This window comes from Eublepharis macularius, chromosome 2 (genome assembly GCF_028583425.1).
Source record: "Eublepharis macularius isolate TG4126 chromosome 2, MPM_Emac_v1.0, whole genome shotgun sequence".
Lineage (NCBI taxonomy): Eukaryota > Metazoa > Chordata > Lepidosauria > Squamata > Eublepharidae > Eublepharis > Eublepharis macularius.
Genome location: NC_072791.1, coordinates 167161166 through 167181551, shown reverse-complemented (window position 1 = coordinate 167181551; position 20386 = coordinate 167161166). Strand labels below are relative to the sequence as shown.

At 43.1% G+C, this 20386-nt stretch overlaps 1 protein-coding gene across 1 annotated transcript in view; it reads right to left on the bottom strand.

Moving 5' to 3' along the window:
• KALRN (kalirin RhoGEF kinase) overlaps positions 1–20386 on the bottom strand; it is a 717152-nt gene that overhangs the window by 437844 nt on the left and 258922 nt on the right. Inside the window, exons 2-3 of the mRNA XM_054971242.1 lie at positions 15291–15365; positions 2513–2627 (exon numbers count right to left, since the gene is read on the bottom strand). Coding sequence (XP_054827217.1) covers positions 2513–2627; positions 15291–15365 — 190 coding nt within the window. The remainder of the gene's footprint in view (positions 1–2512; positions 2628–15290; positions 15366–20386) is intronic.

Below are 20386 nucleotides of genomic sequence, written 5' to 3'. Positions count from 1 at the left end.
CATTTGCTTGGCTTTCAGATCTAGAAAGGTGTAAAAAGTTAATGCTTGGATCTATATTCCAAAATAACTACAAATATGTTCATAAACTTAGTAAGGGGAGGAATCTTGGTCAGCCAATGTTCATCAGATAATGATTGTGTCAGATAATGATGATGTCAGATCCAAGTACAATTACTTTTAGGCTGCTATCTATCTAGTATAATTTTAATAACCATCTCTATCCTGTTCTCTATGGGTCTAGGATCCTTTAGAGCAAGGCATAAGGCTTAGCTGCTAGTCTTAAGAATGTAAACTGGAGCTTGGCACTGAAGGCAAGGAGCCTGGATCCAGCAATGCAACCATCCCAAGCCTCAGCCTAAGTAGGCTGCATGTTGATCAGGCTCAGCTGCACCTGCTGACTGGTGCTGAAGTTCTTAAGGTTGCACTGTACTCTGGACAGGGTCCTGTGAGGAAGTACCACTCTCACCACTCTGCTCTGGATCTGAAGGGAGGTTGCACACAGCCAGTCTCGTGCTTCACCTCCTCTGTGCCATCTCAGCCTGGGCCTTCCACTGCTACCAGTGGGAGAGGGTCCTGAGGAGATATAGTCCTGGGTTCAAGTCCAGCCTGTAGGCCTAGCATCTAACTCATGGGCTGGTGGCATGGTTATTTCTTGCAGGGTGGCTTCTAATCCTGCTGGTTCATCCTCAGCAGGTGCCTCTGCAGTGCTGGGCCCACCCTGGTTCCATTGGTTCTGCTCAGCCACTGACCTGGGCTCCTCGCCTGAGGATTCTGAATCGGAGTCACTGAGCTGGTTGGAGGATGTCATGATACTTCCTCCAAGGAGTTTAGAGAAAAGTATCTTCACAACAACCTAATAATGTAGTTGATGCTGAGACTGTGTGCCCTGCTTTGACTTGCTGAACTTTATAGCTTTATAGCTTGAATGCTGAACTTTATAGCTTTATAGCTTGAATATGGGTCTCCCAGATCCTAGTCCAACATAGGATTGCCAGGTCCTTGCCAGGTCCTCTCCCACTCCAGATGGGAGGTGAGAGACTGGGCACTCACCTTTGTGGTTGTCCCAGGCTGTGCAATGATATCACTTCCCGGAAGTGACATCATCACGCAGGGCCTCATGTCATTCTTGGGAGTGCTCACATACTCTACAGCAGGCCAATTTCAGCCTGTTGGGGGCCAAATTGGGCCTGTTTGTGGCTGTCAGATGCGCCTTGCTTATCTGCCATGTGTGCCTATCATACTCTGTATTGTATTCTGGGCCTCTGAGAATGTGTAAAGAAATATCTGTGTAGCTGTCTAACTGTGTAGCTGTGAATCACTTATCTTGCAGGTGGCTACTTTCACTTTCTTGACTGGCATGGGAAAGTGTCCTTGAAGTGCCAGTCGGAGCCATATCTCCCTGAGACATGAAATGAGCTCATCCTTGTCTTCCCGTCCCCTACCCCCTCCAACCTTCTAGGCCCTGCATGCCTAAATTCTAATGGTCCTTATCCCAGGGCGGGAGTCTTGCCCTATAACTAACATTGCTTTCCCCCCTTTACGTCACTTCTGCCAATGCTGTTGTCTGAGTGCACTGATACTGATGGATCTCTAATAAAGAAACTTTAACTGTGTCTGTGTCTTAAAGTGTCTGCAGTGAAGTAACTGGGGATCTAACTGGCAGAGCCTGACAGTGGCCTAAATTGGCCCATTGTGAAGCGCAGGAATTCTCCAGGGCCCTCCTGGCAGCATTCCCACACTCTGCAGCAGGCCAAATCAGGCCCATTCGGGGCCGAAATCAGCCTACTGCAGAGTGCAAAAGCACTGGCAGGGCAGCGGGACAGGCCCTGGAGTGTTCCCACACTTCGTGATGGGCCGATTTTGGCCCCAAACAGGCCTGATTTGGCCAGCTGCAAAGAGCCCTGGAATCACAGAATCATAGGGTTGGAAGGGACCTCTAGGGGGACTGGAAATCCTAGTCCAACACTCTAACCTCTATGCACATTGATTCTTGATTTTGTTGATCTCCAGACACCAGCATTCAAGTGTACTGTATCCAGAAGTCTCATCTAGCAATCATGAACATTATGGGAAAATGTCAAATTAAAATCAAATTTGCATTCATTCTAGCTAGAAAAGATTTTTATAGACATGTTACAGATGCAGCAAGGGCAAAAATCACTTTGAATGGTTGTGGAAATGCCTGCAAATGAAAATGCTCCCCCTCCCTCTCTTTTTTTAATCCCCCAAGAACAGGACCAAATAAAGAAGAGAGGGTGCTCTTTTTTACTATTGGTATGCATGCCATATAATCTAAGTTAAACTTCCAGCCTGCTCAAGTGAGGCAATCTCTCTTCTGATGTATCCCCCCGCACCCCATTTGGGTAAGATATGATTAGAGTATACATGAAAGGAGAAAGGGAGAACTGCTGGTTTCCCATCTAGTATGGGCAAACAAAAGGTTCGTATTTGGAAATAAACGGCTTTCCAAAAACATGTCATCCTCAACAATATTTTCTTTTGGAACTGTTACCTTGGCACGCTAGCCAAATAAGTCACTAGTTTTCGAAGGTCTTCCTGCCTTATTCTGTCATGATTGCTACGTGCTGGAAATGTCAGGATGGGTCCTCCTCGTTTATCGCGGCCACCTGCAGGAAAGTAAAGGATTGTTAGAAAAGTAAAATCAGGAAGCATATTATGTGAGTGAGCCACAGTGACCAACTTAACTACTGAGTGCCAGTTTGGTATAGTGGTTAATAGCAGCAGGACTCTAATCTGGAGAACCGGATTTGATTCCTCTCTCCTCTGCTTGAAGCCAGCTGGGTGACCTTGGGTCAGTCACACTTCTTACAGAGCTCTCTCAGCTCCACCCCCCTCACAGGTTGATTGTTATGGGAAGGGGATAATAATAACATACTTTGTAACATAATAACATACTTTGTAAACTACTCTGAGTGAATGTTAAGTTGTCCTGAAGGGCAATATATAAAGGGCAATATATAAATTGAATTAAAGCAAATACTAAAACAAAGTATATTAGAGTACTTCGGGAAAACCAAGGGAACCAAAACCTAAAAATATAAGCCGTTAAGTATCTGCAAAGAGTATAAGAACTGAAGTCTGTGCATGTTCTGATTTTACCTCTCTCTCTCTCTCTCTCTCTCTCTCACACACACACACACACACACACACACACACACACGTACGTTGAATTACCTCAGAACTTTTCAACCCCTGATTTCACCCAACCTTTCCCTTCTAAAGTAAATAAACTAGTTAGTTATTTTTGGAATTTTAAAAACAACTCTGGTGTTTTAAAAATGCCTCTACATGCCAATATTCTTTTGTTAAATCAATGGTGGAAATGAAATGTGTAGCCCCAATGGTTTCACCAGTTCATCCACCCTTGGCATTGGACTGTAACCTTGTTTAACCTGTGATACTCAACACAAAATCTCACCGCCTGATCCAGTTTGGGAACTAAAATAACTGGTGAGGCCCAAGGACTTTTGGAATGAACAATGTTGTTCCTTAGAATAAATATTTCTTTAATCTCCCTCTCAATACTGATGGCATTTGGGCTAGTTACTTTATAAGGTGGGAGAGCAATAGGCCTGGCATCTCTAGTATAGATCTTGTGTTGAGCTGAGTTCTCCCTGGGACATTGGAAAAGATGGTCTGATATTCCATTAAGACAGCCTTAATGTGCTGGTCTTTAGTCAGGGTAGGTGCCATATTCACCTCACTAATCGTGCTACTTTGGGTTACCTTCCCCCAACCCATCCTCTTTCTGCCCTCCTCTGGCCATAAGGACCAGGTTACCTCTATCATGGTTAGGCTTGAGCATGTTTACATGAAACATTTTACACTGCTCTCCTTCAGAATTTACATTTACCATTTACCAGATAGTTTATGTTTGAAACCTTATTTACAACTCTAAAAGGTCCTTCCCAAGCAACTTCTAGCTTGTGCTTTCTCTGAGGAACTGGTCTCCTGGCTTAAAGACTCTTTCTCTGGTTTTGGTGTCATACCAGGTCTTCTGTTTCTGCTGAGCCTCTGCGTGTTGTCTGCTGCAACCACTCTTAGTTATTGCAAGTTCTCTTGTAGCTCCTTAAAATAGGTAACAACACCTCTACTTGCGATGTCCTCTTGTCCTGTTCATGCTTAAGAATGTCCACAGGCCCTCTTGCCTGACATCTAAACAGCAGCTCAAAGGGACTAAAACTAGAACTTTCTTGTGACACTTCATGATAATGAAACAACAGATGTTGAAGTTACTGATCCCGGTCATTATGATGTTTCACATCATAGGTCTTCAGCATTGAACCTTTCATTTAGTCCATTTGCTTGTGAGTGGTAAGCTATGCTGTTTGATTCCACAAGCCTGAAACAGCTCCTGCATCACTTGGGACATGAACATGATTCCCAAATCTGTGATCTTCTCCTGTGGAAAACCTAGTCTGGTGAACACAGTCAGTAAGGCTTCTGCTACGGTTTTCGCTTCAATGTCTCTTAAAGGTATTACTTCTGGAAACTTTGTAGCGTAGTCTATAATGGTCAAAATATATTTATTCTTCTGCCGGGTTGCTCTGGCAATTGGCCCAACAATGTCCACTCCGATCTTAGAGAACGTTTCCGAGACAAGTGGTACAGGTTGTAAGAATCCCTTTGTTTTGTCTTGTGCCTTACCCACTAACTGACATGCCTAACAAGACTTGCAAAATGTCCAGATGTCTTTTCCCATATTGGGCCAATAAAATCTGTCTTACAACCTCTCTGATTTTGTTGATCCCTAGAGATCCTTCCATAGGCATCTCATGGGCCAACTGTAAAAGTTGCATCCTGTATTTCCTGGGGATCACTAGTTGTTTGCGCTTCTTCCAGGTAGCAGGACATTTACGTTTCAGAGACACTTTATACAGTCACTGTTCTAAAATCTTGAATAGACAAGGATTTTCAATAGTCACTTCCTGAGAATTTTCTGCCTTCTGCAAGAAATTTTGCAATGTTTCATCTTGCCTTTGCTCCTTGAGGAATTCTGCAGCATGGATTCCCTGACACAAGCTGCCTGTATCTATTCCTCTAGGCTCAGTTTGCACATCTTCTGCTAGGTGGCTACTACTGGTACTCATAGCAACCCCTTGAATCTCAGGCCCAGTCTGCTGCCCTGAAGCCTGACTTTGCAGCCTACTCCTGATAGGACTGCCAGATCCCTATACCCTCCCGCCAGAAGGGGGAGACCTACCATTTACCTCATGCCAGCAGCCAGGTCTTCTTCGTGTGCGCAAAGCATGCACGCGCTCCAGCACCTGTGCAATGACATCATCCCCCGGAAGTGATGTCGTCACACTGGCCACAGGAGCACTCCCACACTCCATGCAGGGTTGATTTGGCCCAATGGGGCCCAAATCACCCTCAAACAAAGTGCAGGAATGCTCCCACGGCCAGTGCGATAATGTCACTTCCGGGGGGTGACGTCGTCATGCACTTTGGAAGCGCACGCATGGCATGCATTCCAGGGATGCCTGCTGGTGGCGAGCAACCTCCTGGAGCTTGCCACCTCTTGCTGACCACTGGTGGGGTGATGGGCAAGGTGGCAAATCCCTGTGAGTTTGCCTGCCCTGGGAACCCTAACTCCTGGCCACTACTTTAACCAACTTAACCTGTGAGGCAAGGTCATTTCCCAGCAAAATGGGAACATCCAATTCTCCCTACACTCCTATAATCCATTTTCCATGGAATCCTTTATACCTAATAGAGAGTCCTGCCAAGTTCACGTCAAACTTTGCGCAAATGATTCCCTTAATCCTGTATGTTCTTTCTGGTAAATATTGTTCTTTCTTTACTAATGGAAAAGAGCAAGAGTACAGTAGCACCTATAAGACTAACAAAATTAGTGGTTGGGTATGAGCTTTCATGAGGCACAGCTCACTTCTTCAGTTTTTAGGCTCTTCACAGATACTTAATGGCTTGTTTTGAGGCTTTAGTCACCTTGTTTTCCCCTAAGCACTCTAGTATACTTCCTTTTCCTTTTCATATTCTCTTTCTCTTCTGGAGTTAGGAATGCTGGTACCCACTTTCTAGTACTCCATGCTCTTCTCTTCACACACCAGTACCATTTCCTCCCAGGGACCTGATAAAGCTAAGCTTTGGTTAGCCTCAAAAGCTAAGCCTTGGTTAGTAATTGGATGGGAGACCTCCTAAGACGACCAGGGTTGCAGAGGCAGGCAAAGGTAAACCACCTCTGTTAGTCTCTTGTCTTGAAAGTCTGAGCAGGGGTTGCCATAAGTCAGCTGTGAATTGATGGCACTTTCCACCGCCACCACCATAGTCCCTATGTGGTTTTTTCTTTGCTTTATAACCAGCCTCAAAATCTTAAAACATACTGCTTTTATAGGAAAAATCTTACAAAAGATTCTTACATGCATTTCTATACTGCACAGCCATTCATGTGAAGTTGAATTATAAGTTACATTCACACTTGTGGCTTGGCCTGAACAACAGATCTCAAGCTCCAGGCAAGCACAATTGTTCAGAGATAATTGATGTTTAATCCCTAGCAATTTGTACCTTGTTAATGAGAGTGAATCAACCTTTGCATCATAAATAGCTATGGAAACCTTAAAGCACAATCTCTTGTTCTAGTTATCCTGGAAAATAGAGGTACTTATTTCAGGCTGATTTTGTGTTGGTGGGTATAGTTTCGCAGAGCTAGGCCAAAGCTATCAGAGGTCTCTGTTCAAACCTCAGCCTAATAGTAAGTTTTACCTGAAACTTAATGTACTCATACCCATGTCAGCACGTTAGCTGTGGAAAAAAACCCACATCTGTATTGCCTCCAAGCCAGTCCTAAACTGATGACCTAGCAAGTTACGCTGATGATATGTCACATTATGCTTTTTTTCATATGACTTCTGCAATCCATGTAGCAGGTGGTTTATTCTGCTGCATACCCATCCTTCCTCAGTTTTATACTCACAACAATCCTGTAAGCTACAATAGAGGGGAAGAGACTTTGCAACAGATACAAGGTCACCTAGTGAGTTTCATGGTGAACAGGGATTTGAACATGTGCTAGTCAAACACTCTAACCACTACACTACACTGGCATAGGAGCTGACTCTAGATTAGGAAAAAAACATGTAGGAGCTAGAAATGAGCAGGAAGTGGAAACAAGCAGGAAAACAAGGTTCAACACTGAGCAGGCATTTGTAGACTCCAGAAGAGACAACAGAGCTCCTGTTCTATTATCCGAGTATGCCTCAAGTCCAGGGACCTGGAATTTATATTTGCTTTGACATCCAATGAAGCCACTGGAAATGGAGCCAGTGACTTGACTCCATAGAATACTTGGGTCTCACAATGGGAGACCTCTTCAAATAGTATGTTTGAATACCAATCCAAGATGGTATTCCTTAGAAAATTTTCTCTATTAGATATAGGAGCTCTGGTCAAAGTATCACAGGGAAATTAGATAAATTTTAAGTACACAACCTAGTGTGAGCATCCAAATTTCAAGTAACCTGGATTGGCAGAATAAATTTTATTCTTCCCTGTGATGATACAACAGACCACAAACTGGTGCTATAAGGAGAGTAAAAATAATCAAACATGCTAGCTATTAATGTCTGTTAGCCACATATATTAAGACAATGAATGGCTATCATTTTCCATTTGTCCCCTTAAACAGATTTCTAAAACAAGTGTTTTATTGCTTTTAAGTGAAACTAACACATGTTCCAATGACTATTCGTACAAGCGAGAAATATTTGTAGTGTACTGAAAACAAAGTTTTCATTGAGCTATAATTTCTTGGCTCTGTTTTTCTGCTACCAAACACCCCCCGATTCAACCATTGCTCCGCTTAGCTCCTACAACATTATTCTTTAGTCTCCAGTTACAACTTTTGCAGCTATCCAGCACTTAATATTAAGGACATTTTCAGGAATGTTTTTAAATGAAGCACACTAATAGGTGTGCTGAGCCAGTTTAGTGTAATTAAGAGTGGAGAACCAGATTTGATTCCCAATTCCTCCACTTGAAGCCAGCTGGATGACCTTGGGTCAGTCACAGCTTCTTGGAGTTCTCTCAGTCCCACTCACCTCACAGGGTGATTATCATGAGGATTGTAAACCGCTCTGAGTGGGTGTTAAGTTGTCCTGAAAGGCAGTATATAAATTGAATGTTGTTGTTGTTGTTGTTGTTAACTTTGTAGTGAAAATGTTCACCAGGTACTTGAATTCCCTTAATACCTTGTCTGAATTCCCACAACTACACACGAGGCGAGCTCCTGATCAGATTACTTTAATGTTTTGAGTGCAGTATCACACCAAGCACATTTATACCTGCACAGCAGCTACTTGGTTGTTACACTTTGGATCTACTTTTGCCTAGTTCAAGAGCAAGAAGAGGTAATATCCCTCAAGGTCACAGTTGTTTAACCAGCCTGTGCAAAGTATGAAATCATTTGCCATTCAGTTCCTTTTTGTATAAGCATAATCAGATGCATTATGCATAATCAGATGCATTATTTGACCAACATTGGCTAGATTTGCATATTATGCCTGCTCAGTCAGTGGCGTCAAGGGTTGGCAGTAAGGGTGTGCACTGGAAAAAAATCCAGGTTTCCTGCTTCAGGTTTACCCGAAGCAGGGAAAAAATCCGGAATAACCCTAAACCCGAAGCAGCAAGTTCGGGTATTTAAGCTGCTTCAGTATGCTCTGTAAATATCTGAAGCACACCGAAGATCAAAGCAGCACTTCCTGCAGGCTTTTTCATCCCCCCTGCCATTGGATGAAAAAGTCTGCATGGAGTTTTGAAAGCTCAAAGCATCCCTGAAAAGAGCAGCTTTGAGCTTTAAAAATTTCCAGGCTGGCTTTTTCATCCAATGGGAGGGAGGAAGAGGGAACTCACTCTTGCCCCCTCCCACTAGGTGAAAAAAACAGGGGTGGCGTTTTGAAAACTCAAAGCAGCCCTGAAAAGAGCTGATTTGAGCTTTTAAAGCTTCCAGGCTGGCTTTTTCATCCGTTTGCAAATGGCAAGGAAAGTGCTGCTGCTGCTCTACACAAAGCTTCCCAAAGTGTTCCGAAATGCTTCAGAAAACTTTGCTTCAGGATTCCCTAATTGGCTCAGCAATTCTGGGGCCAATTCGGGGACCCCAAATCTATACAAATTGGGCCTGATTCGGGTTAAAAACCCGAATGGGAAACCCAAAGTGCACACCCCTATGCCCTTATCCTCCCAGCAGCAGGGTGGGGGTGGGGACCCTGGGCTTATCTTCTAGATGTAACTGGCACGGTGTTCACATATGCATGGTCCCATGCCAGCATGATGATGTCACTTCCAGGAAGTGACATTATTGTGTAAGGTGGGGACATGCACTTCGTAGCTGGCCGATTTGGCCCCAAATGGGCCCAATTTGGCCTGTTTGAGGCCCAAATTACCCTGCTGCAAAGCTCAGGTATGCTCTTGGGAAGGCGCAATGATGTCACTGATGTCATCTTGCTGGCCTCGGGAGTGCACCCAGGTGGCCCATTCCCCGTATTCTCCACCACCAGCAGCCAGATAAGTAGTGGTGGGGTGAGAAAAGTGGGAGCAGGGGATACCTCATCTCCCTAGTGGCATCTGAGAAGAGATTACAAGAACTGATTTCAAGATTGCACTCATGAGCAGCCACTTAAAGTACACAGAGCCACTGAATAGTGAGTTTCAACTGAAAAATATCCAACTGATGGGGTTTTTTCCTACTGTAGTAGGAGAAAAAAATGCTGGTACCAAAAATGCTGGAGGTGGGGGGAAAATCTAATTGCGCTGGAAACAGCTGTAACCATAACCTCCAACAGGGTGCAAGGGGATGAATTCCAGTTGGATTTTAGAAGGTTTCTGAAAGAAGAGAATGCAGGTGAGTGAAAGTTTGATCCTTCCCTTGTTTTACTGACCCTAAGAGAAACCAGCTGAGCTTAAGCAGTCAGCAAATATGGCCTCATTAACCCTGATCAAGCTTGTTAAGGGAAAGCCTTTAAGGTTTCTTTCAGACTAGAAACAGGTGGATCTTTTTGATTGCATCTGGAAAGTATACAAGGAGAAGTGGCTGTACTGTGCACATTCTCTGCTTTTTATAATGGATATTGTTAAAACATATGCAGATGGAAATGCAGCCAGTGACTGCAACATCTACTAACTTTTCTATTAATCACCTCTGCCTGTGAATGAAAACAGAAACTCAAAAGAGAGTATATCATTTTTAGGTTGGCTAAAAAATTCTATGCAACTACAGAATGGGGGTACAGAGATTAATGGGTAATGATGGTTTGGGGCTGGGTTTGAGTACTCTCTTCCCTCTCATGAGCAAACTCCCCACCATCATTAGCACCAATATAATTTGGTCTTCTGTCTGAACATCAACCACCATTCCTAAGGGGACACTAATCATAGTTAAAGGTGCTCTTAAGGTCCAGGTAGTGGCTGTGGCTTTAGGGTTGTCTGCTGCTATACTGACCATCTCTTTAATAGCAGCTTGACCTGCTGTTAAATGAAACTTCTCCCACCATTGTTCCAAAAGTCATGAACAGCTTCACATGTTAAAAATCTATTTTTCAAGTGGCAGTTGACAACATTCCCATGTTTCCTGAGGATTTCACAGTCTGGAAAATATTTGTCATGTACAAATTAAATAAAAACAATGGCATGTATTCAGATATCTGTGGAGTACATAGACTGGGCCGTTCCTACTTTCCTCCTCCTTCTTCAGCCCACTAAGGCCCCCCAAACTGTGTTCCTGTGGATCAGCTGACCCTCAGGAACAGTACAGCGCACCAAGTGGAAGTCTGGAGGGAGTCTGGAGGGGAGCAATGGAATCAGCAGATTCCCACAACCCTCTGTATTCAGGGTCTTATTTGCATGATTATATAAACTTTGGTTTTGAAACTGGTATACCACCTTTTTCTGCTCTATTTTCATTTCTAACAAATCAATCTCTACAAGTTGGCTTCTTGGTTTCAAAGCTAGTTGACTGGATTAACATTAATGTATCATTTCTATCATTAACTGAAAAGATGTTTTATAGGAAGGGTATGCAAAAAAAAATCATCATCTTAATAAAATCAAAACATTTTGACCATCATTAATTTGACCATTTCCCTCCTACTCTCTCCCCTCCAATGGCTTATTATAATCTACAAGAAGATATTGTGAATTCAATTTAGGATTGCCAGCCTCCAGGTAGTGGCTGGAGATCTCCCGGAATTACAACTGGTCTCCAGGCCACAGAGACCAGTTCACCTGGAGAAAATGGCTTCTTTGGGGGGTGGACTGTATGGAATTATGCCATGCCAAGGTCCTTTCCCTCCCCAAACACCACTTTCTCTAGGTTTCTCTAGGTTTCTCTCCCCGCCACGCCAGATCTCCAGGAATTTCCCAGCTTAGAGCTGGCAACCCTAATTCAACTGTTTCTTCACAGCTGTGGGGGGTTATTCTATAGTATGCTCCAACAGAACAGGTGACTGAAGCTTCCCCCATTCACATACTTTCTTCCAAGGGTGCTGCTGGCATTTTCACCAAACACCTGGGTCTTTCACAGCATATATTTGTGAAAACACACAGATTTTCTATATAATGTTTTTGCTGTGTGAGACAGTGACAATTATTTTGAAGAATTAAAAAAAAATGAATGAGTTGTCTGCCCATAAAGACAAGGGAGATGAATCTGCCCCAGAAGAGCAGCTTTCCATAAACTAATGTAAGCTACTACCATTTCCAGTCTGTGGAGCTTTCTAGGTAAAAACATCTGACTGACTGCAGTGGTGGACGACTTTCCAAATGATCTTTTTTTGCAGATGCAAGCAAACTGCCAATAATGAACAATTAAATAAAAATTTAGTTTTAAATACTGGATGAATAGTTTTCATATATAATTTGTTTCACTTTTCAAACAGATCTACATTATTCTTTCAACTTGGGTTCCTTTCCTTTTACAAACAACCCCAGTTTTCTCCAGATCTTTTTGAGTTTCATTGTTGACAACTGAAATATTAGGCCAATGCTCACACAAGAAATATCCTGCAAGTATCCCAGCTCACAAGAGCTGTTTACTATCTTAATATGTATAAAACACCATGAATATACATCAAATTCTAACATAAGCAACAACAAAAAATACATCCCTACCCTGAAGAGCTTGCAATCTAAATTCTGACAACATGAAAGGCAAAAAGGAGAGAGAAGCCTGGGGCAAGAACAGCAGAAGATGAACACAAGCAAGCGTAGTTACATGAAACTTAAGTTCTGTTGCAGCTGAAAGTGAGGGCTAAGCAGACAAGCCTTTCAAGTAATAATGAGTTTTGAGTTGCAGTTTTAAGGAAGACACAGAGAAGAGGTGGCATCACTTGAGAAAGAGTTCCTGACGTGAGTTAGCAAGGAAGAATTTTAAAGGGAACTGGAGACTTTGGGACAACTAACAACCTGGGAGAAATGATGCTCGTAGGAAAGGGTACAATTGGAAAAAAGGAGCACAAAGATAGGATGAGGCAAAGCTATTGAAACCTTTAAACCTGGACTCAGGAGGGGAGGAGCCCAAGCTGGGAAGCGATAACAAATATAGCATGGTCTGATCAAGGACAGAGGTGAATTATTTTTCTCCCTGGAAGTAGTTGCTTCATGCCTAGTTGTAGGGTCAAGAGTCAAGAACCTTCTACAGAGGATGAGGCATCTAGAATGGCACTTGAACTGTATATTAAAGGGCAGTTCTGCTTTGGCTGTCAGGCAGTGAAAATTCACCCTTTCCATTTTCAAAAGTGCTGGTGATCCTTGCCTCTGTGTCTATTGTGTCTGCAAATAGTTGAGAGGCAGTGTAGATGGCAAGGCTGCTATTGAGCTGGCTGTGTCAGAAATGATTTCCTTTTCATGCAGAGACAAAGCACCAATGCAATCAGACAAGAGCTATCCCGAGTGCACTCCTCCACCAGTTCTCTTTTAAGGAACTGAAGAGGGATTTATCGACTGAGGCTAGCAAGCTTTCAGACTGCATAACCCAAGCAAGCTCAGGCCTGACTGATATTAAGGAGCAAGTGATTCACAATACACCAGGACAAGATGAAATAGGGTTGCCATTCCCCCGCCGGGAGCAGGAGATCCCCAGATCCAACCCTTCCCCCCCCCAGCCCACTTATGTGGCTGGCGGGGGTGCATCCCCTGAGGAGCCCCCTCCCTGGGCAGCGTGGCAAGCCCCTGGGCAGGGGCCATGCTCCCACGCCACGAGAGCAGATGGCGGCAGTGGCAGCAGCAACAGCAAGGACAGGCTCTTGCTGCAAGCGCGGCTGCTCACTCTCACCGCCACCACCACTGCTGCCTCTTGCAGTGACTGCCACTGCCTCTTGCCACTGTGGCCCCTGTCTGCCAAATGAGAGCGAGTGGGTGGGCAGGTGGGTGGGCAGGTGGGCGAGCGGCAGTGGAGGTAGTGGCAGCCAGCGCTGCCGCCACCGCGCTCTCAGTGAGAGCTGGTGGCGGCGGCAACAAGGGCCCCCTTTGACCCCACATGATGACATCACTCGCAGAAGTGACATCATCATGCGAGCCAGAAGCATGCATGTGCATAACGCACGTGCGGGGAAAGGAAGCTGGGGTAAATGCTGGCTCCCAATCCCCTGCCGGGAGACTACAGGGACCTGGGGATTCCTTCTCGAGGGACTCCAGGTTCCTGGCAACCCTAAAATGAAACTTCCCTTCTGAACTTGTAGTCCATTCACACCTCAGAGTGAAACTTGCAGAATTTCTAATTACAATGCCAACTTTTCCCCGCCCACTAATGCTAACCACCCAAGTAGTGAATCACTATCCCCTTACCTCATCCAGCACTCTCACCATGATCCATGTTAGCAACTAAGTAACTTTGGGGGCATGCAGTGAGAACAATTACATGAAGGTGGCCTCGATTAGGATAGATAATTTCTGTAACATTGGAGATTACAGTACTCTTCTCACAATGACCCAGTGCCACTATATTCTAAAAATTTTGATAGACCCCAGCACCTAGATAAAAATGCTTTCATGGTCATCCAACTTGTGAGTCACCAATTATATACCGTATAAAAAGCAGCAGTCTGTCTTCAAGATTATTGAATGACTAGGGCACAGTCTCTGCAATTATGTGTTTTCCAGCAGGAAAGTGAGATTTCTGTTCACGCAACCATTTATAATATAATGAAGTCAACGCAACAGGGGAAGGAAGTGTGTTTTAACAGGACAAACCACTTCGGTGAATGTTCCAGCTAAGATCAAAGTTGCATTGCATTATGTTCTCTTGTGCTTTTTTTACTGAGACTTCATTTTGTTGGCAAAGTTGGGTAGATTGACCAGACGCAGAGCAGGATAAGCTCACTTTTCAACAGTTCCCTTCATCTTCCCACTTTCCTGCCACTCTCCTTCCCTTGGGTTGGATGCTACAGTCATTTTCCATCAGTGGAAGAGCTTAACATGGGCAGGAGGGGGATGATTTGAGCTGGTTCCTCCCTCTTATTGCATACACTACATTGTGCTTCTGGGGTTCATGGGGGTTCATTGAACCCCAGGGGCTGCTTTTTGGGCACTGGGATAGGCTATAGCTGGAGGGGAGGGTCTGTAGTGCAAGCAGAGCTCCATGAGTAATCACTGAATCCAACCTCTTTTGGCATATGCTGTGGCATAATGATTAAGTGGTTGGATTGCAGATCAGCACTCTGCTAGTTGAAATCCCACTACTGCCATGAGCTCAGCAGGTGGCCTTGGGTAAGACACTTCTCTCAGCTCCAGCTCCCCAGCTATATTGTAGAGATAATAATAACACTGACTTTGTTCACCGCTCTATGTGGGACACCAACCTATCTAGAAGAGTGGTATATAAGTGTACTGTTATATTATTATAATCAAAAGTTGAAAAAAATATAACCTGCAAATATGTCATGAGGTTTCAGAGTTTTAATATTTTCACTTGAAAATGCAGTCCAGATTCAAACAATTGGTTTTAATTTGGAATTTGAAGTTTGCAGATCCTGAAAAAAATGTCATCTCTATGGAGAGCGATATGCCATCACCCCTATTTACAGTCAACATTGAATCTACTTTACAACTTACTCCATTTAAATTCGTCACCCAATACATGGATTAAAATACTACTCAGCCCAAATAAACACAGCAGCATCTATTCCATAATGTTTTGCAGGCCTGTGATGCTATAAAAAACTACCACATTTTATACAGCTTTGTTGCCACTCTTATTTTTCACTGGCACAACATACTGGCAAGCTACAAAAATGAAAAGAAATTAGCAATGAACCCACCTGACACAAAGGCCACTTTCTCCTTCAGTATAGGAAGGACATCAGAAGCTTTTAGGCCATCGTTTCGGAAAGACCCTGCAAAAGAGGAAAGAAAATAGCAATGCCTGATCAGAGACCATGTTTGTCAACATTCCTGATATGTTCAAGTCAACAGCAAGTGATTTCGCTGCAATTTTAGACCAAGAGATGTGTCACAATAGGTAAGATATAAAAGGTTGTTCCATCACCAAATTTCTAAAGAGAAAAGAGAAGCCAGCATGAGCTTCACAAAGGACTCTGAATAATAATTACCCTGAGGTAGTCGTCACTGAATTCAGCTGTTATTAGGTCCCCAGTAAATGACATGGGATTAAAAGTGCAATTCTGTGCAGAGTTACTCCAGTCTAAACCCACTGAAATCAATGGCCTTAGAAAGTAGTAACTCTGCTTAGGATAGCACTGTAAGTTACGTAAAAAAGGTCATCAGCAGAAGTTGACTTATACCAGTGATACATCATCACTGCTGTTGGTGTAAATTTATTTACAAGCAAAATCAATATACCTGCAATTTACAAGTGTACCAAGGAAGGGGAGGTGAGTACATCACATATCTGCTGTGACCAAAGCCTGAAGAAAGCCTGTGACCAAAGCCTGTGACCAAAGCCTGTAGAAATGGGTAGAAAATCTTAAACTCCAGGTTAGTTCAAGATTCTCAATCCTCTTTAGATTTATTGTAATTTTAATATGTCAGCTATAGATTATGACAAAGCTAGCAGTATATTTAATAAGTGAAACAAGCATTCAAGATGCAACCAACAAACTTAAAGCTCTGGCAAATACATGCTAACGTTTTTATTTAACCGCAAGCAACATTAAGTAAAATGGGACTTTTTGCAGTGAAATAGTCCCTTAATAACATGACTCATCATCATAGTTACCCATGATATTTAAATGGCTTCAGTTATCAAGACTGCTATATCCTCACTAACTTAAATCTCACTTTGGCTATAGGCATGCATTAAAAGATGCCACATGTTTATATATTTTAGGATTTCTTATCAAATAGCAAACAAGCAACATTTAAATTAGAGGTATAAACCGAAACATTTCAGCATTTCTTCAACTCTGTATATTGGATTTCTGCTGGTTTAAACCTTTGCAAATTTGCATTTATATACCCTATTACATTGGTCACATCATGAAAAGACAAGATTCTGGAAGGCAACAGGAAAAGAGGAAGACCGAAAACGAGATGACTTGACTCAATAAAAGAAGCCACGTCCTCCAGTTTGCAGGGTCTGAGCAAGTCTGTTAATAATAGGATGTTTTGAAGGTCTTTCATTCACAGGGTCGCCATAGGTTGGAGGCAACTTGATGGCACATAACACAAGACATTGTTTATTGATGTCCTTGAAATTGACTGTACTAACTCACACTGTGTAATCTGCCTTGAGTCTCAGTAAGAAAGCTGGGCTATAAATGCCATAAATAATAATAAAAAAAATTAAACAAATCCCCTCCCCATCCAAAATAACAGGCCATAGGATTGTACTTATCCTATGGTGTTGAGGAAATCACACTGATAGATCACTGCATATGAAACAAAATTGAGGCAGTTTTTGCATATGTTGAACTCAGGTGGGGCTGGCTAACCCTCTGGTTGCTGGCAGCTAAATCATGTGCTCATTATTTTTATTGTATTTGTATTCCACCCTTCCTCCAAGCAGCTCATAGAGATATATGTGGTTCTCCTCATTTTCCATTTTATCCTCACAACAGCCATGTGAAGTATGTCACACCAAGAGAGAACACTGGCCCAAGGTCACCCAGTGAGTTTCAGAGTGACTAGGGATATGAACCTTGGTCTCCCTAGTCCTGCTGTCATCACTACACCACTCCAGTCCTCCATGAAACCAAATCCATTTGCTTTCATTTGAACTTATTTTCAAGTAAGGGGTGCTCAGGAGGACTGTCTAAGATCCTAGATGTGATTAACCAGGAGGAAAGATCTCAAGCCTACTACCCATTTTTCTTTCATGGTGCTGTTGGTAATCTGTCACCCACGTCCTCCTGCTCAGAGCAATCACAGCTCCACACTGCAGTAAGGAAATGATTTAGGGAAGAGCTCTCTAACAGACTGGCTTGTCTGTTATTGCAGTTTTTACAGAGAAAACAGCTGGTATTTGATTCACCCCCCCTTTCTGGTAAACCTACTCTTGGTTATGGCTCTCAAAGGATTGTTCCTCCACCATATATCCTTTAACACCACACAGCTTGTAACTGTGTCTATGCACCTGTTAAAATAACATTGTGCCACCACAACTGGCTGGTTGTGTAAACTGTACAAACAAGAGTATGATTTGCCCTTTGCAGACCCCCCCTCCTCTCCCCACACACAGTATTATGAGGTACCCACTTATCTGGCCCCACAGCTTCCTCTTCTTTCCCTTTTGTACAGGAATTGTACTTATAAATCATTGCTTCATCATCCCTAGGAAGGTCAGTGAAGTACAGATTTCCTGCCATTCCAAAACCAGGAACATGTCTGCTCTCTGCCAAGATGAATGAGTCATTCCTTGGGAAGACCTGAGGCTACTTAGCTGTTGAAGGACAAATTTTGGTTGCTATGGAGTGCTGAGGAACGAATGCAGTACATGTTACCCCACAAGACAAGAATTACATAGTTTTAATTCTACCTACATAGGAAAGTCAACAAAGGTTATGACAGGAAAAGAAATATTTTTCTTTGCTGACAAGAGATGCAGGGCTGGAGATAAAAGCAGTTGATCAGAAGGCATTTCTGTCCACTGGCCTGAAATGAATATATTTTATCTCCCAAGACCTGACCTGTGGAATACTTTTTTTCTGTGATATTGCTTTCTAAAGAGGTGTAACTAATATGATGGGTTTTGACTGAAAATCTGAAACTCAACAGGGAAAGGAAATGTGTTCTTCCCCAAACATATTTGTCCCAACTTTCATATATAACAAGTGGGTGACTCGCAAGGACTTGTGGGGGCATCTCATTTTCCCCTCCTCCATCATGTCCTCTTTCCCTTCCCTGCTCCCCCATAGCCTCTCCCCCCTTTTCCTGCTTCCTTCTGTCCTTCGAACCTGGGCCTCCCACATGCCACACTGAAACTATAACCACTACACTAGGGCTGAATCCACACTCACCTATTTTCCGTTTTTTTAACGGAAAAAATCTGTGTGTTTCCAACCCGCAAATTTCACTTGTCTGTTCACATTCATGCTGAAACTGCATATTCCTTGTGCGATCTACTGTTCACATATCCATTGGCAAAGCCGTCTTAGTGAGCAGGGATCAATCTTCCCGCCCAATTTTTAAAAAAAATTTTAAGCAGATTTCCGTTATTTCGAAATCACCATATACTGAAACATCAGCAAAGTGATATATCACGCACCACTTTTCGTAGCGATTGGTTCACATTTCTGGTGGGGTACTTAAAAATCCTATAAAAAGGAAGCGCGCAGGAAAGATCTCTTTGTGGGTGGTATTGGCTGGTAGGATTCATTGAAGCCACAACAGTGCAATGGCTCCTCAATGCATCTATCTAACTTTCAAGATTGCGTCCGAAAACCAAATTGGGATCTATGCAAAAAGATATCCCATTTAAAATTTCAGTAATTATGAAAATATTTAGGAAGTGGCAGTGGCCACGGAAAAAAGGGAATCTTTAGTGCCTGTGTGTTCCGTTATATTCTGAATTGCGCAAGAATATTTAGCGGAATTTCGATATTACATTAATCAGATTAAAAAAAAATTTTAAAAGGAAAAAAAGTGTGGTGGACCGCATCGCGCCACTGAGGATTGAATTCTCCAGACCGCTTTCCCCAGCAACGAGATTTTATTCTGGCAACATCAAAATAATGTTTTCAATAGAACAAAGTAAGCTATGAAAGCCCAGCGTTCATGGAGTACGGAGCATTTGCGGGGACAATAAGCCAATTGACGCGTTAGGAACGGGTTTCCTATTCAGGGTTAAGAAACGGAAGTGGGGGTGGTTTCAAGAAAAGGCGCTTGAAAACTGCTTCTAGGCATTCACGTCCACCGTGCGACTCCCGCAATAGACCAGTAACTGGCGATGAAAACCAAACCAAAAGAGAAGCGAGAGAACTGTGGAATGGAAAACAGGTAGTGTGAACAGCACTGAGATTTGCGCAAAAAAAGGTGTAAAACTGCGGGAAAATTTATGTAGTGTGGATTCGGCCTAGGTGAGTCATGCGAGTCATGTGGTATCAAGTTGCCCAGTGGTTGCTTCTGTGTCTGGACCCAATGAGTCCTCTATTTAAGGCCAAACAGCCCTGCCCACTCCCTTTGCCTTTTCCTAAGAGAAACCCAAGCCTGGAATATGGGCTAAACTGTTATGGATCCTAGCAACTTCCACTGAGGGCATCTGGTTAAAGCTAAAGGTGCTCTTTCTATCATTGGGGGGGGGGTTCCCAAACCCAAATGTATTTTTTTTTAAGATTTCAGATTTTTCTGCAACCCTGGGGCATTTTTCAGGTGCTTAGGAAGATCAGTCTTGTCTGTCCATGGCTCCAATCTCCAGATTTGAGTATCCTCAGATCAGGACCGCTTGGTATATAAATATCCTCCCAGAAAACCTGTGGTGCTTTTATCAAAGCAGGTATAAATAACAATGTTATTATTAATACTACAAGGTATGGTCACTGCTATTTTGCAGGGATGTTTCTGCTCTAGATCTACAAAATTCAGTTGTTTTTGTTGTAATTAGGCACAGTATAAAAAGGGGATTTTAGACAAGTGAATTTTTTGCATTCCCATTTCTAAAGTGCTAAACTGTATCTAGTCCTCCTAAACTGAATCTGGTAAAACTATTCTGCTCCCCTAAGATTAACTCCTATAGAAGTTCTGTTAGAAAGCATTCCTGTGCAAGCCCAAGGTTTCTTTCAGTTCAACTGGTTTCACAGCTGTAAGGTTTCAGGTAGTTAAACAGGTCCCTGAATACACTTTCTCCAGGAGAATTCATATCTCCATTGCTCTCTCAGCTCAAAAAATTACATACCTTAGACCTAAAAAAAACCCCCACACACTTATACTCACTAGGCTGCCAACAGCCTGGAGGGGAAAA